This window comes from Nannospalax galili, unplaced genomic scaffold (genome assembly GCF_000622305.1).
Source record: "Nannospalax galili isolate Female #2095 unplaced genomic scaffold, S.galili_v1.0 scaffold287, whole genome shotgun sequence".
Lineage (NCBI taxonomy): Eukaryota > Metazoa > Chordata > Mammalia > Rodentia > Spalacidae > Nannospalax > Nannospalax galili.
In genome coordinates this window covers 265,470-283,142 of record NW_008357493.1, presented here as the reverse complement: position 1 = coordinate 283,142, position 17,673 = coordinate 265,470, and the positions used below count along the sequence as shown (strand labels likewise).

At 42.2% G+C, this 17,673-nt stretch overlaps 1 protein-coding gene across 1 annotated transcript in view; it reads left to right on the top strand.

Annotated features, from left to right (window-relative positions):
- The window catches only part of Nalcn (sodium leak channel, non-selective), a gene marked incomplete in the record, with an annotated part of 412,798 nt that extends 396,013 nt beyond the window's left edge, over positions 1 to 16,785 (top strand). The window contains 8 exon segments of the mRNA XM_017794878.1: positions 782 to 914; positions 1,588 to 1,703; positions 4,381 to 4,538; positions 7,721 to 7,871; positions 9,570 to 9,719; positions 12,562 to 12,679; positions 13,228 to 13,323; positions 15,057 to 16,785. Of these exon segments, the coding sequence (XP_017650367.1) occupies positions 782 to 914; positions 1,588 to 1,703; positions 4,381 to 4,538; positions 7,721 to 7,871; positions 9,570 to 9,719; positions 12,562 to 12,679; positions 13,228 to 13,323; positions 15,057 to 15,250 (1,116 nt within the window).
- Positions 16,786 to 17,673: the final 888 nt, after the last annotated feature.

The window sequence follows — 17,673 nt, the reverse complement described above, 5'->3', positions numbered from 1 at the left end:
TGGAACTGGAGTTACAGACAGTTGTTAGCTGCCATGTGGGTGCTGGAATTTGAACTCAGGTCTTCTACAAGAACAACCAGTGTTCTTAACTGCTGAGCCATCTCTCCAGCCCCAGAACTAGAAAATTTTAAATGAATAATGGAAATCAAATTGATCAAATCAGATATAACCCAAGGCAGAATTGAATAAATCCTTATAGGAGTACCAAAAGAATGCTGTGGGAATACCAAAGAATGAACTAGTCTCTCTCATTGAAAGAAACCAAGACAGTGTCTCAGAGTGGTTTGCATTTCAATGATCCCTGCACAGTGTAAAGGGTTTTGACAAGCTGAATCTTAGACTCTTCTTTGAGATCTTATGTTGGTGCTTCCACAGTAGGGATTGTTCTTATACAATTTGAATGTAAATTTGGTATGTATTGTCTACCTTCCTGTCTTAACTTGCAACTTCAGTCAGAAAAAAAAAAATTAAATTCTTTATTTGACTTTCTGCAGTTTGATGCTAGTGATGGCAGGAAGAACATCTTACAAGGGAATCTGGTTATTTGCATTTTGCTTCTAACAATGGTAATGAACTCAGGGTGCAACAAGACTGCAAACACGATGTAAATGAAATATTCTTTGGGGTTTTGCTGCAGATGATGTGCCTGATGTACATGGCCCTTGCATGATGGTTTTAATTAATTATATTCTGTATTATCTAGAACATCTTCACTAAGCTCTACAGTGAGCAGAGATCTGCCCTCTTCCTCCCTCTCTTCATGTCCCCCACCACCCCACAGGTTCAGCCCCCATTTTGTACTCCAGATGAATTTACATACTGGGCGACAGACTGTGGAAATTACGCAGGGGCACTTATGTATTTCTGTTCATTCTATGTCATCATCGCCTACATCATGCTGAATCTGCTCGTAGGTAAGAGATGTGCATTGATTTTTTTTCCATCTCCTCAAACTCAGGTACTTACATAATTATGTACAATTTTCAAGTAATTATCCTGGATTGCTTGGGGCGGGTGTTTCATGGCATTAATTATAAATTGTTGCCTCTCAACCCAGGAGCTGAAAAGACCTTTGAAAGGCATGTAAATGGCAGTTGATTGCAATTTCAAGAGTTGTCCTATTTATTATGATCATTATTACCAAAGAGCTCTTCCCATGGATTAAATTGAACACAAATCAGAGAGGCTACTTTTACAGCCTAGAAATATCACATTTTTTGTTTTTGAAAGATATATTTTGTTCACCCAGCTGTGGGGCCACCCAGACCCAATATAACCCTTAAAAAATGCCCTGGAACGCTCAAGTCAGAGTGGAGACAGCTGGCATGAATGTGTACACACAGAGTGCTTTTGAGCCTATGACCCTCATGTTTGGAAAAGGCAAGTGCTGGGTAAATAGCTTAGTCCAAGTGTAAAACATGCCAACTTGGAAACTGTACTAAAAGCTCTTTTAAAAATTGGCATTGTAACTGTGAGTGATAACATCTATTATTTATAATAGATGTTTTACTTTTTCTAAAAAATTAGAGATTAACATACTTGTCTAACATCTGAATTTCTCATTTTCTTGGGTTTTTTTTTTTCAAGCCATAATTGTGGAGAATTTCTCCTTGTTTTATTCCACTGAAGAGGATCAGCTTTTAAGTTACAATGATCTTCGTCACTTTCAAATCATATGGAACATGGTGGATGATAAAAGAGAGGTAGGGGCCTGGGGATATGGCTCAGTTGGTAGAGTGCTTGCCTAACATGCATGAGATTCTGGAGTTGATCCCCAGCACTGCATAAACCTGGGTGTGGTGGCACATGACTATAATTTCAGCACTTGGAACTCTATAGAGGCAACAGAATCATATGTTGCAAGGTCTTCTCTGACTACATATTGAGTTTGGGACCATCCTAGGCTACATGAAACCATGGAGAGGGAGGAAGGGAAAAAGGAAGGGGGAGTAGGGAGAGAGAGATCACTGTTTTATGTTCCAGCTCAAAGAGACTGACTAACATATTTCAAAGATCTTATAGTTTAATATTGATATACATTGAATGTGGAACTGCCATTGCTGACTTGCAGAAAGCTGCCGTATGACTTGATAAGTCAGATAAAAATGCAAGGAGGACAGAGGGACAGAATAGTTCCTCCTTGTGTCCCTTTCAATCATGAACATCCTGCCCTTCTGACTTGTAAGAAGTTGGCAGGGAAAGGAGGCCAAAGGAGACTCAAAGGAATCAGCTTTGGGCTCAAGCAGGAGAAAGGGAAATTTCAGCTCCCAGAGGGGAAAGCCTTCCATAGACTTACTATCACTGCAACCTCAAGCAGTCATCTTGATGAAAGCACACAGGAGTCCCAAGTAGAATATGAAGCTGTAGCTCACTGCTGGAGCACTTGATCAGTGTGCAAAACACCCTGTGTTCAATTCTCAGTGCCACCAGCAATTAATTCACTAATTGTGTCTGGACCTGGTCATTTTGAGCTATTGCTGAGTTAGCATGTAAATATTTTATCCATAAAGCTTACCCCAAATTTTCTAGAGTTAGCCAAAGCAGCAGCAGCCTCCATGTTCTCATCTCCTCCTCCTCCTCCTCCTCTTCCTTCTTACCTCCTTCCTCTTCTTCTACCTTCTCCCCCTCAGAATCCTCCATCTTCTTCCCTTTTTCTCCCTCACTCCCCTTGGCTTCTTCATCATGATCCTAGGAAAGTCAGCAGCTCGAGACACCGAGGTAGAGCAGTCAGTAAGATGGCAAGGTCCCTATGCTCACGGAGCTTATGTTCTAAAAGAGGGAGGCAATCAATCAAAAGGGAGGTGGTAGCTAGTGTTACAGATTATCATCCCTAATCCAAAATGATGCTTCAAACTTTAAATTTTTTTAGAACCAATTTGACATTAAAAATGGTAGAACCCAAACCTGAGTTCATGTTGCAAGTTAAGACAGCACACAGGTGAACTAATAGTATTGTATATAATTACTTCCAAGGTATGTGTATAAGGCATATGTGAAACATAAATGAATGACACATGTCTGTAATCCCAGCACATGGGAGGAAGAAGCAGGAGGGTCAGGAATTCAAGGCCAGCCTGAGCTACATATTAGCAAGTTTAAGGCCAGCCTAGGTTACATGAGACCATTTCAAAACCATAGAAATAAAAAAAATAAAAATAAAAAAAGCAAGAAATGAATTTCATGCTTAGACTTTAATCTCATCCCCAAGATCATTCACTATGCATATGAATATTCCAAAATCTGAACAAACTAAATTTGAAACACTTCTGACCCCAAGCATTTCAATAAGAAATACTCTACTTGTATTACTGTCAGAAGTCATGAGCATGTTGAAGAGAGTAAGGGCTAGAGTGGCTGGGATTGGGGTGGATCTCTTAGCTGGGATGGTCATGAAGGCCTGTTGAGGAGATGACGCTTGGTCTGACATCTGAGAAATGAAGAAAGTTCAACCATGGAAAGCCACGTGGGGGAAGGTCCAAATAGTTTCAAGAAGAGTTGAGAAAGCAAATGCAAGGAGCCAGAGTAGAGGTCTAAATGGGGGTCCCAGGGGAGTGCCCTGGCCTGGTTCGTTTATCTCATCTAGATCCAATTGTATCTCCTTGACTGTGACCCACAGGAACCTGATCTTACCTAATACATATAAGGAAGAATACACTCCCATTCACAGAGATGCTAATGACTGCCAGGAAGCCTGTGCCTACCAGGTTCATCCACAAAAATGATCAGGGATGGCGTGGCAGGCAATTTCTTTTAGAGCCTTCTTGTCTTGTCTGTAATTTGTTCTAATCATGGAGAACACCTGCAAGGAAGCTATCTTTCAGTGGAAGAGAAACAATAAATGCTGAGCCCCCAGCATCCAAACTGAGGAGGGTTGTATACCAACACTAATTTACTGCACACTCTTCATGGGAATAGATTACTCGCCCATCCAGCAAGTGTGCAAGTGAAAGGGGACAGACTGCCGATCATAAGCCCTGAGTGCTGGCTCCAGGGAAAGCCACAGGGGTGTCTCTCACTACTGCCTTCCCTGGTTCTATGGGCCATAATACCATGATAAGCCACAGAGCCAGAAGAGCATCAGCTGAAACAGGCTGCTCAGTATTCCATGTCACGCTCTAAGCACACATCATTCTGCTCAGCTTCCAAAGAGGCCAAGACTTTCCTCCTGACTAGTGCTGATCATCCTGTTTCAGCCTCCTAGGTGTTGGTATGGCAAGCATGTGCCACCTGGCCTGGCTCATAGCTTTATTTGTTGTCTGGGCTTCCCTGTGAAATCACACACACACACACACACACACACACACACACACAAACAAACATGCAGAGGTGAGTCCCTAGGGCCGCCCCATAACTTACTAGTCTTTATGCTAACCCACCCAGGGCGTGATCCCCACCTTCCGAGTCAAGTTCCTGCTGCGGCTGCTGCGTGGGAGGCTGGAGGTGGACCTAGACAAAGACAAGCTCCTGTTTAAGCACATGTGCTATGAGATGGAGAGGCTTCACAATGGTGGTGACGTCACATTCCATGATGTCTTGAGGTATGAAGCAAGTTCCAGGATCCAGGATCACAGAGCTGACCTAAGGCCAGAAATCAGAGCTGTGACCCTCAGAGACCAGTGAGTTCAGTTACTTTTTGAATTGGTGAATTGAAAACCTCTGAGCTGCCACACTGAGTTGTTGTGTTTATAACGCAAGGTCATACTTCCTAGGCAGGAAGTGGCCTTTCTCACTGCCCCATAATGACCATGTCCAATCAGTGTCTCATGCAAGAGGGGTAGGAAGCAGTGGCCTGCCATCACAGAGGGGAACCTGGAAGAATGTGGCCCCACCTATTCATTTTGGAATGAGGGTGCTGTTCTGCAAGAGTAAAGTGACTTGCTCAGGGTCATTTGGTTTTGTGGCTAAAGTGGAGCTAAAATCCAGACTCCTCACTCAGATGAGCCTGGCAAGAATCTGCCATGGCTTCTCTGTGATATTGCTCCCTGCCCCTTGCTTAAAACACTAGAGTTTCTAAATGTTTTATGAGCACCAGACAGGACAAAGGCTCAAAATCAGTTCTGCCTTTCATTCTCTGAACAGCATCTGTGTTGGCTTCCCAGTGCTGCTGTACTGCTGTAATGAAGTGCCAAAAACAGAAGTTTCTTGCTCATGGTTCTGCAGGCAAAAAATAGGAGGTCAGGGTGGCAAAGTTGGTTCCATGACAGGCTGTGAGGAAGGACCTGTTCCAGGCCTCTCTGGGAGCTTCTAGTGACTTTCTGCAAAGCTTAGCTTACAGAAGCAGTCTCTGCCTTCATCTTCACAGGGCTCTTTCTCTTTCTCCATCCCCCCCATTTGTGTATGACTATCCAAATTCTTCCTTTTGTAAGGACACCAGTCACCTTGGGTTAAGCCCCCATTCTATTATAGTATGGCCTCACTTTAACTAAATGCATCTGCAGAAAATTCTTTACAAATAAAGTCTCATCCTGAGCCTCTAGGGATTAGGGCTCCAATATATTTATTTTGGGGGGAAAGATTTAACTCTTGGGTATTATGTCACAAATTTGGGAGTGTTCAGGTAACCAAAAATCCATTTTTGGCTGGAAAAAGAAAAAAAGATTAAATCAGAAGAGGAAGGACAGGAGAGAGTTCCTTGATTTCCTTAATGTCATACTTAAAAAGGGTCTCATAGATAAGATTTGAGAGTCCTTGCCTTGCAAAAGAAAATAATTATATCTCTATTTGATTTTTTAAATATTTTATTTAGTTATTATTTTTATTTTGTGTGTATGAGTGTATTGCTTGCATGTGTGTAAGTGCACCCATATTGTGCAATGACGGCGGAGGTCAGCAGAGGGCATTGGATTCCCCTGGAACTGGAGTTACAGACAGTTGTTAGTCACCATGTGGGTGCTGGGAATCAAACCAGGGTCCTCTACAAGAGCAGCTAGTACTCTTAACCAGAGCCATCTCTCCAGCCCTATATCTCTATTTTCAGTAACCACTCCTTAAAAGGCAGCACCTTCTTCAATGATGAACTCAGGCAACAAACTGTATCATTAACAATAGCCATGTCTTGTCACAAGTAGAAATCATAGTTATTCTCAGGTCATATTGCTAACTTCCTTGACTGACATCTTAAACTATCATTTATATGCTACCATTAGTTTTATGTTACTGTGTCATTTGACCTCAGCTAGATGTTATTTAATGGACCAATGTAGAAAGATTTATACCCATATCAGTACCTTTGCAAAGAAACTAATTTGAGAAATCTATTTCAATGTAGTGTATCTCCTTCATAATAATGTGTATTTCAATCCACACATGCAAAACATTATCCTAAAAAAAATGCTTCCCAGGCTCTACTGCCAGAGACGTCAGTGACACAGAAATCCACAAGCACCCTCGACTGGCAGTAGCTATTTTACTCATGTCGCAAGTGCCTGACAAGTTAAGTGTTGGGTATTATGTCACAACTTTTGGGAGCATTTAGCTAGACAGAAATCCACATGTGGTTAAAAAAAGTCAAAAAAAGATCAGAGCAGAAGAGAAAGGGTCTGGGGAAATTCCCCAAAGTTATCCATTTTGCTTCCCACTCTCCTTTCCTTCCATTAATAAGCTAAGGGCTCAGAAAGATGGGACAGGAAACGAGTGAATGAGAACTGATGTCATCTCAGAATGATGACCTTTCCTCCTAACAGCAAAATGACTGTAGTTTGGATGGGAGGCACTCAGACCTACTAGTGTTATTAATTAGCATTCAGCCTCTCTGGAGCATAATGGTGCCTCTGATAAAAAGGGACTGGGATAAGTCAGTGCTAGTGGTTTGCCTCTCCCTGTTCCATAGAAGTTAAGTAATACTGAGCTTCTTGAGTCAGGGAGTACTTAAGAGCATTTTATGAATGAACTCTTTTCCTCCACGATGGGAAGAAGCTTAGCAAAGAAGAGAAGGCCAATATCCCAGTGTTCTTAGAACCCCCGTGCATGGCTTGGGCACCAGTGGTGGCCCTGAGCTCACAGCAGACATCTGAGTGAGATCCTGGAGTCCTGAGGTTATACCAGAGTACACAGTGCTTCCAGATGGGCCTGTTTTCTCCTTTGGTTGTAGACCCTTCAGTCCTGATGTGCTCAGTTACCCAACTGCCCCTATGCCCAAAAATGTTAGTTTCACTTACTACTCTGTCTGGGTCTGTTGAGCCAAGTGCTAGATGAGAGTGACTATTCATAGGGCTTTATGTCTTCTGAAATTAATAAGGAAGACAGCGAGGGATAAATGAAATAGAGAGGGAAGTGTGGTGGGGCATGCATCACTCAGCCACGATATGAACCATCAGCAATTAGAACTAATCATGAAGAAAGTGTGGAAGCAATATGCTGATATGTTTCCTTCTGTAGAAAAAGTCCCAGAATCTGAACTTAGGCAGCGAGAACTGTAGATCATCACCTAACCTGGATCTTTTGCTGAATAAGCACCTAAATGGCATTCACTCTTACAAGTGCCCCATAGATATCAACTCACCTCATCATTCAGTAAGGTAGGTGCCAAGATTGTCAACACCACATACACAAGAGAGATGCAGAGGTGACATAACCAGCCCATCGCCCACCTGGTAAAGAGTGGCATCAAATGTCATACTGGCTGGCTACAGTGATGTGCTCTCTGGATTCTGAAACCTCTGAAGGTCTAAACCCTAGATGAGTCAGACCTGTAGTACTACTGTGTTCCCCTGTCCCCCAGCATGCTCTCCTATCGCTCCGTGGACATACGGAAGAGCCTGCAGCTGGAAGAGCTGCTAGCACGGGAACAGCTGGAGTACACCATAGAGGAGGAGGTGGCCAAACAGACCATCCGCATGTGGCTGAAGAAGTGTTTGAAACGCATCCGGGCCGTGAGTGAACCACAAGCACAGGGTTTGGGTTTCCCACCCTGTCTTCGTTTCTTTTCCTGTTGCTGGGATAAAGTACCCTGATAAATGCAACTTAAAAGAGAAAAGGTTTATTCTGGCCCACAGTTCAAGGGTATAGGCCATTATGGCAGGGAAGTCAAGGTGTCAGGGGCTTGAATTACCTGGTCACATGGAAGTCAAGGTGTCAGGAGCTTGAATTACTTGATCACGTGGAATCCATCATCAGGAAACAGAGAGATGAATGCATTCTAGTGCTTGGCTTGCCTTCTCCATTTTATACAATCCAGGATCCCTGACCAGGAAACAGTTCTGCCCACAATTAAGACTGGTTTTCCCACATCAATAAAAGAAGCAAGATAATCCCACACAAACATGCCCCATGCCTGTATCTCAGGTGATTCTTGATTCTATCAAGTTGACTATTAACACTGACCATCATACATACTCTCAGGGAAAGGGGGCAGAAAAGAAGAATGCTACCAGCTGACAGGATTCTTCAGAGACTAGCCTGATACCCATTAAACTGTGTCCACTTCATCCACTTAGGGTGGTCAGATGCTGCTGTAGCCTTAGCTCTACTCCAGACTCAGCCTCATCTCCATCAGCAAGCTCCATGACACAGTTCAGTTGGATCACATTTTTGTAACATGAAGGTTAAAAAAGAGTTTGGGGTATTAAAATATTTATGATCTCCACGTACAAAATCCCCAAAATATCTACTGAGATTGAATTTACAAAACTACTTTTAAATTGCTGCAAAAAGTTCCAACATACAGTTGATGTTGTTTGGTCCCTAAAGACCACCTCTCATGGAATTTTAATGACGTGTCTGCTGTCTCCTGAACTCTAAGATTGTAAGAGGCTCTCACATACTAATGAACATATACTCTGTTGGCACATACTGTGTTTCCAGTGAGTACTTCTATTAGGTAAGCATTAATTAACATTTATTAATGCTTTTGACTTCTACTTCACATATAGAGAAGAAAAGTGAACTAATCACTAAACACTTCTTAACGTGTAATAAATGTTTATAAAAGATTTGTTCATCCTGCTCTTAAAAATAACACCACTAACTGAAGAAGCACGCATTTCTATTGGAGGGAAAAGTGTCTCCAAAGAAAAACATTACTCAGACCCTAGAGCAAGACCACCTGCCTACTTCTGTCTAGCCACAGCTGGCTCACTATAGCTCTGTTAGTTCCAGAGATCCCAAATGTCCACCATAGGCCCTGAGAGGACACAGGGAGTCCTGGCCAGGACATGGTGGACTGCTGGATTGTCCTACCAGGCCAGACCACAAAGTCCAGACTAAAAGGACAAGGTTTCCTCATCTACCCAAGATTCTCTGGTGCTTACAACTTGCAGGAAAAGGAAGACTGGCATTGATTAAATGAGATAGACTTCAATAAGGAGGAAAAAATAGAATTAGTGACTTTAAATAAAACATAAGCTAGAATCAAGGAGATCACTAATCCAATTGTTAAGCAAATGGAAAGGTAGAAGTAGGCCTCTAATCTCAAGCTTTCTTGAGTTCAAGATTTTTATTTGGAATTTTCTAAGAGGTCAACAATCCTACAGGTCTTCAGAGAGGGGAGAAGAAAATGTGACTTGATAGGAGGGGGCAGAGAGGCTGGGCACTTTTTTCTCCATACTGAAAGGGACAGCATCTTCCCATAGAAACAGCAGCAGTCATGCAGCATCATCCACAGCCTGAGGGAGAGCCAGCAGCAAGAGCTGAGCAGATTCCTGAATCCTCCCAGCATTGAGACCACCCAGCCAAGTGAGGACACCAGTGCGAACAGCCAAGATCATAATACGCAACCTGAGGTAGGACATGAGGTATGGGATTTGAACATTTCAAGCGAAGTGACAGTACTTCTCACAAGACCTTTTGTTTTGTGGTCAAATAACCAAAGCAATGGGAACATTTGTATCCAGATGTTCTTATTTTGCCATTTAGGATTCAGTTGAGACTGGTTTGCATAGTGTATTAGGCAGCTTTCTATTACTGAACAAAATGCCTGAGACAATCAACTTAGAAGCAGGAAGGGTTTACACCACTCACAGTTTTGAGTTCATGGGCAGTTGACTCCATGCTGTGGGGGCTGTGGTGAGGTAGCACATCATGGTAGGACTGCAGAGAAAACTACCCATTCCATGTTAGTCAGGGAGCAAAAGAGAGATACAAAGGAGATAGGATCCCAATATCCCCTTCCAGGACACCTGTCACCACCAATAACCTAACTTCTTTCTACTAGGCTCCTTCCCCAAAAAGGTCTATACCACCTTCATTGGAGTAATAGACTGGAGACCAAGCTTTGTAGGACACTAAAGATCCAAACTATAGTATAGGGATACTATATCCTGAGTGCTACTTGTTCCTTTTGTCTAAATGCTAATATCATGCATAAGAGCTAAACTCAGTACATCATGGAAATTTGTAGTAAAGTCAGCAAAATGTTTGCACTTGACTTTCAACCCTCTTCAATAATCAAATGCATCACAGCTTAGCTGGACATCAGAGGAGCATGTGGAATTCAGGAAGATGGCTTCAGGAGCTTCTGTCTACTAAAACACAGCCCGTTTTCATTTTTTTCATTTTCAAAGTTATTCTGCATGTCTATAAAAAATAAACAGGGCAGTTGCCAGCATCTGGGAGAGCCCTGTGCTGTGAGAAGCAGCTGGCAGGGATGTCCTTCCCCTTTATGGTGGCTGCAATAATGATTTGCTGATAATCACATGAATCCCATCCAGTACTTTATGCATAGCCCCCAGCAGTGCTGAGCTCATGATGTGTAGCATTGCTGTCAGAGGTCAGACAAACCTTGAAGCCTAAGGCTCCTTGGCCCAAAAGAGGCTCCAAAAGAACCTCTTTGTGCCCTGGTCCAATTTTGTGCTCCCCAGCATGAAACCAAGAAATCGGCTGCTACCATCTATACAGACTTTTACAGGGACAGTCAGCAAAAGAGGTTAAAAAGAAGGTCCACAGTAGTCCCATCAGCAATCTGCCCAGAGGATAGCTGGTCATACTTTATATGGAGGAGCCAGATAAGGTTGGGACAGAAACAGACACAGGACCAGTGAGGCAGGGCAAGTGATTTCAGAGTTCTTAAGGTAGCCAAAAAGCCAAGCAGGAATGTTGAAATGATATTCAAACCAAGACAGTGAAGAGTTAGAGAGATAGCTCAGTGGTTTAAGAGCACTTGTTACTCTTCCAGAGGACCCATTTGGTTCCCAACACCCACATGCAATGGCATATAACCACCTACATTTCCAGTTCCAGGTCCTCTTCTGGCCTCTTCAGGTACCTGCATATATGTAGCATACATGTTAAACATACATATATAAATAAAATAAATCTTTAAAAAATAAGACTGTGGTTAGAAAAAAGCAAGGTGCCAGACTTGAGCTAGAGACAAGGTAAAGTGCCTGGAAAGTCTTTTCCAGTGTCAGGCTGTCCTCAGCATTGATCTCCCCAGGACCCATCACATAACTCTGCCTACCAAGACATACCTCCTGGAGTTTCAGGTTATGACCTCTGAGCTGACAAAAGTCCACAGCCTCAAAACAGCCAATCCCTGCCACCCTGTCATCCCTGTAGTGCTATTGTCTCTGCCTCATTTTCCAGTTGAGGTTAAGAAATCAATAATGTCCTCAGGCATGAAGAAAGTAAAGGTTGGATACTAATCAGGATGCTAGGAAAAAGGTGTTACCTAGAGGGCTGTGTTCTGTTGCCCACTAAGTAATGATAGGTCCTTGGTTTTCCTTGACTCTTTTACCCAATTTCACATCTCTTTTCTGTCTTGTGGATGCTGTGAATTTCTGTTAGTCTTCCTACTTGTTTTTCTGCCATACTTATTCCTTTATAATAATAAAAAGTGGGCCTAGATCCATGCAGAGTGACAAAAGAGAACAGCAATTATAAAGAGACGTAACTTATGAGATCGTTTCTCCAAATGAGTGACAGAATGTGGTGTTTGTCTTTCTGTACCTGGCATATTTCACTTAACATGGTACCCTCCAGTTCTATGCATTTTGCAAGTTCTGATGTTCTGTGGAACAGTAGAATTACTATAGAATAGTAGTTATGTTTCTCATTGCTGTGACAAAATGCCTGATGAGAGCAGCTTAAGGAAGAAAGGGTTTACTTTGAGTCATAGCGTGAGAGTATGTAGTCCGTCATGGTGGGGAAGGTATGGTGATAAGAGTGGTAGGCAGTTGGTCACGTTGTATCAGAGAAAGCAGAGAGAGAGAGAGGAATTCCAGTGCCCCACTTGTTTTTTCTCCTTTTTATTCAATCTAGGACCCCAACCCATGAGATGCCCACACTCAGAGCAGATCTTCCCACCTCAGTTAGATCGTCCCACCTTAGTTAAACCTCTCCAAAAATATTCTCATAGACACAGACTAGATGATTCTAAATCCCATCAAATTGACAAAAATAACTGTCACATATAGTCTACAACAATCTCTGATATGTATCAAAGCAATTAGGAGAATATCAATATTCCAAACATGTAGAAATAATACATATTTGAGAAACTGAAAATGGCAGTTGCCCTGATTCCATCATTGAATATTTGATATATGTATTGATTATAATACAGTGCCACATGCATATTTTGTGACACTTTTTTTAATATCCACAACCAACTCTTCTCCCACGTAGACAAGCAGCCAGCAGCAGCTCCTGAGCCCTACACTGTCGGACAGAGGAGGAAACCGCCAGGATGCAGCTGATCCTGGGAAACCCCAAAGAAAGTTTGGACAATGGCGTTTGCCCTCAGGTAAGTACATCAGTCCTTTCTCTACCGTTTGGGGGTCATTTAAGAGAAATTTACTTTGTTTGGGGTCTTAGATAATATGCAGGTCTATATTAGTCAGCTATCTGTTATTGTAACCAATACCTGAGATAAGTAGCTTTTAAAAAAACTCAGTGTTGGAGGTTTCACCCCACAGTCAGCTGGTCTGTTGCTTTTGGGCCTGTGGTGAGGCAGCACAGCATGGCGGGAATGTGTGATGGAGGAAGCTGTTTACCCCACCACAGCTGGGAAAAGAAAGAGGGAAAGAGATTGATGTTCCACAATCTCCTTCCAGGGTATGACCCGAGTTGACCTAAGACCTCCTAGTAGGCCCCACCTCTTAAGATCCCACCACTTCCCAATAGCACAAGCTGGGGCCAAGCCTCCAACACATGGGCCTCTGGGGGACATTTCAGACTTACCCAGGGTATGTATCTGCTTGTTGCTAGACAATGAAACAATGAAAATGTATCCCCTCATCAAACATTCTCCTCAAAGTAACTTCTCTGAACTGTATTGGCCCTCATTTTCAGCTGCCATCCCTGAGAAGACGGCACCTGTTAACAAAATGAGATGTTACAGCCAAGATCCAGAAAGAAAGGAGGAAGAGGTTTCCAAGGGCTTCCTGGGTACAGTCAAGGCATCTCAAATATGGGCAAACCTTATTTAATCTAAGAAGAAATGGGTAGATATGATCATTCAGAAAATGCCATGGAGTTTTCAGAAAAGGCTTAGGCCCACTTTACCCTAACACACACTGTGTACCTGAGCATCTTACCACCCTCATGTGGGCTTCTCTACCTCAAGGTTTGTCAAGGATAGCCAGGACAAACCTTCCTGTAGCACTGACTACTGTGTGCCAATCACTGATCCAAGTGCACTGCCTGTGTTCCCTCAGTTAATCATCATGACTCAAATATTTTCCACATTTTCTGACTTTTCCAGAATGAGGTTCTGGAAAGCTAAGATAGACTCATGAAGAGACTCTCAGGAATGGAGGAGAGCAATTCTATATTCAGCCCAGTGCCTTCTGCACCTGCTCTCTGTAGAGATCTGAGTCCATGGTGAAATAAGGTTTCATCTGATCTTTTAATCAGGTTTAACTTCAGCCCCATCCAAGCGAGAAGATGGGTGACCCCCAAAAGTCTTCTGCCACATGTCTGTTCCACAAAGCAGAAGGCAGTGCAGCTTACATTCTGAAACTAGAGAGGCTCCGTGTATCTTAAAGTCACCACAACCAAAGAAAATGGCTTTTTTTTTTATCCAAAGACCTAATGAGGGATCAGAGAGGGTACATAGTTTTAGTTTCATCCTACAGGCAATTAGACAGTAAAGATTTCTGAGCAGCAGGTGACATTTGGAAACTTGATTTAGGAAGACCAGTGTGGCAATAGTGCAGAGCCAGTTGCCTCTGGCAGCACCTAAAGGCACACAACAGGCTAGAAGATCTGAGAGCATTCCAGACACAAGTGTGAGGACATGGCCCAAGCTGCAGGTCCAACACCACAGGCAGATAAAAGAGATGACGTAGGAAGAATGTACCATCCCTTAAATGGACAAATGAAGGAATGTTGTCAAAGCACTTCCAATGGTCCAAGTCCATGTCATCCCAGCGTCAAAAAGGTGGTAGCCATAAAGCCATGCTATTAGCAACATGCTGAGTTTGATGGAGGGGTAAAGGGAAATCAAAAGAGCATTTCAAGGAGGCACCAGCAGTGCACCAGGCATCACAGCAGCCACTTTGTTACATCATTTCATCTACCTTAAGCCTCACAGAAATACAGTGAAGACCCTTTAATTCTCTTCATTTACAAAGGAGGAAATTTAGGTTCTTAGACATGCACTTGCCAGTAGCTAATATCTGTAGATGACACATAGGACCCAAGACCAGAGCCAGGGGAACTCAAAGTCACCTCTGCTTCCCACACCTGCCCTGCCTCCCTTCTCTCTCCTTATCTTGGACTACACCCCTCCCTTTTTTTTTTTTGGTGTTTTGTTTGTGTTTTGTTTGTTTTTTTCCCCTTTATATGCAAATGCTAATGAATACCAGCTCATACAGACTTTCATGCCACTTTTGTTTTACCCAAATTGGAACTGCTAGTCATTTCTAATTTTCATAATTTTTTCAAAGTGAAAGGGGCCAGCAGCATATTTTCCCAAATGCCATGATTAGTTGCCCTCGAGCATAGTTTTGAAAATCTATTGGAAAAATCAAACTGAAAATATTTCTTATTTAACATCTAGAGATAAAATTTGGGAGCCCAAAGTATTGCTGATCCGAATGTTGTGTGGTTCTCCAGGAATGACTGCAGTAAGGTGAGGCAACACCAAGTTGCTCACAAGACTCTTGTTCATTCCACAGCTCCCAAACCAATAAGCCATTCTGTGTCTTCGGTCAACCTACGGTTTGGAGGGAGGACAACAATGAAGTCTGTGGTATGCAAGATGAATCCCATGCCCGACACAGCTTCCTGTGGCTCCGAAGTTAAGAAGTGGTGGACCAGACAGCTGACTGTAGAGAGTGATGAAAGTGGAGATGATCTTTTGGATATATAGATGGTTGTCAAAACACAAAGGAAGTTACATGGGGAAAACTGTTTTCTAGCATTCTTTCATCATCTTGCAAGCAATCCATAATTGCTACACATTTAATTTCAACTTGGCATAGGATTTTTTCATTGATTTTTGTCCCTCCACAGTAAAGGTTGGTCAAAGCTATATGTGTGTTGGATTATTATTATGTATTAAAGAAAATTTGGGCCTGAGGGTATATGTCAGTGGGAAAGCACCTGCCTGGTATGTACAAAGCCTATGTTTGATCCCCAATACCACAAGAAAAGAAAATATGTGTAATGATAGTATTGATACTTAGACACTATATCAACAGCAGATATAGACCAAACATTTCATACATTCTGTCTGTGTAAACCAAGGTATATATTCATAGGAGCTTTTGCATATTTTTAGTACCCCTCAAAGCATGCTAAGCCAAAAGTGACTGATATTTATGGTAGAGGTGTTAACAGCTTTAGTTTAGCTTTTTTTCTCGTTTTCCAATAGAAACACTTCTCTTGGGAGAATTTATTATTTATGATTGATCTGAAAAGGTCAGCACTGAGCTCATGTTAAAATGATAGTAGTTTCAAAAACTACAGATACTGAATTTTTTAGTCTATTCTTTTCCTCATGTTATTTTTAAAGATATGCATAAGGTGTTCAGAAATCAGAGCAATTGATTTGTGTCTTCAGTTGCTCTAATGAAAGTGAAACCAGCTTACAAGACAGTTGAATACGCAGGTCCCAGGTAAGGGAATTGGCCCAGTGGCTGGTGTAATAAAAACCTATAGGCGGATTACCTGAGGGATATGGAGAAGCAAAAAAATGTTTCTTTTAAAATCCTCTTAATAACTAAGTTTAGGAAACAGGGTAAAACTTCAAGACTCCATTTATTTAAAAGTCTTTCCATATGAGAGGTTATTGTGGGCGTCATGGATGATCCGTGGTTGTGGCTATTTTTCTGGGAATCAGCAGGGACATTGTGGGTTCCCCCAACACACTATTGCTATGTGAGATTCAGAATAATTCTCCTGCTGCCAGAATCTTCTATGGAAATAATGGTATGATCTTTCTCTGAACCCCATTTGGATATCCCACAACTTAATTGTATTTTTCCCACATATCAGTGGTCCATGTCCTCAGGGAAAATTAGAAATACAAAATGACCAGGAAGAACTTCTGGACCCAGTGCTGGGTGGGGCTCCCTTGAGTTGTCATTATCAATTGGAGATTTAATGTTTGGATTATTTTAACAGACTGATTTTATGAGAATCTTCTGACTCTTGGGTTGCTTTATGATACCTTTTTCTCTATTTAATATTCTTCAAATATTTAAATATCACATTCCTTCTATAAAATGGACATTCCTTCCATAAGATGTGACATTCTGTGATCATCTATTGTAAATATGGTTATTTGTGACTATGAGGTAATAGGCAATTCAAGTTAATGCAGCCAAAAAGGATGTTTACTTGGTTTTATGTTCATTTGGAATTTACTTTTTGTACATAAAAATAAAATAAATACTGGATTTGTAAAAGAATATACTATGACCTGCTGCTCATTTTTAAGACCTTTTCTTGTGTGACAAGAAACTTTAACTGGAGCAATGAAAAGACTGTATTGAATATTCAGCTCATAATTAATTGGCAAACGCTCTGTCCCTGGTAATCATTTAAGGTCAATTCCCCAAGCCAGACTGTTCCTTTTTAAATTTGTGCCGACAAAGCTGAGTGAGCATCGTGTACCTTCCAAAGTCACAGTGAGGCAGAGAAGCCAGTCATAGCCAGGGCATGGGTAAGCACTAGTGCTGAAAACAATTAAGAATAATAAAATAAACAAGATGTTTTTTCTTGGCTCATTACACTTGAGTAGTAGAGCTTCATTCCCACTAACCTACAGAGCCCTTCCTGGAACGTCTGGATTTGACACTCAGGAGAGCATCATTGTTCATTCTGCAGTGAAGCAAAACCAGAACGGCAATGTATTCAAAGACACAGCACCCAGTTAACCTGGCAAACACCTCCCGAGTGACTGATGCCTGAGGTTTATCTGAAGCGGACAGAACAGAACAAGTCAGAAAAGACGCATACTGTCCCTTTTAGATTTCACCCTCCGTAATGTCGGATTCAGTGACACAGATAGGAAAATTAGGGCCACTGTGTTCCCTACTCCTAAGGGAACTACCCACAATAATAACCCTGTCATCATACCACCCACTGCCTTTAATTAAAGGAACTGCAGGGTCCAAGGGCACCAGAAAGCCTGAGGGGTGGAATACTTGACATGGAGCCCCTGAGAGAGAACAGACCACACAGGCATTGCCCATATGGCAACTCAAAGGGGCTCAAAGAGAATGGGGTGGTGCAAAAAAGTCAGGTGATGCCATTCATATATCCCTAGTGGTGGTTCCAGACCAACAT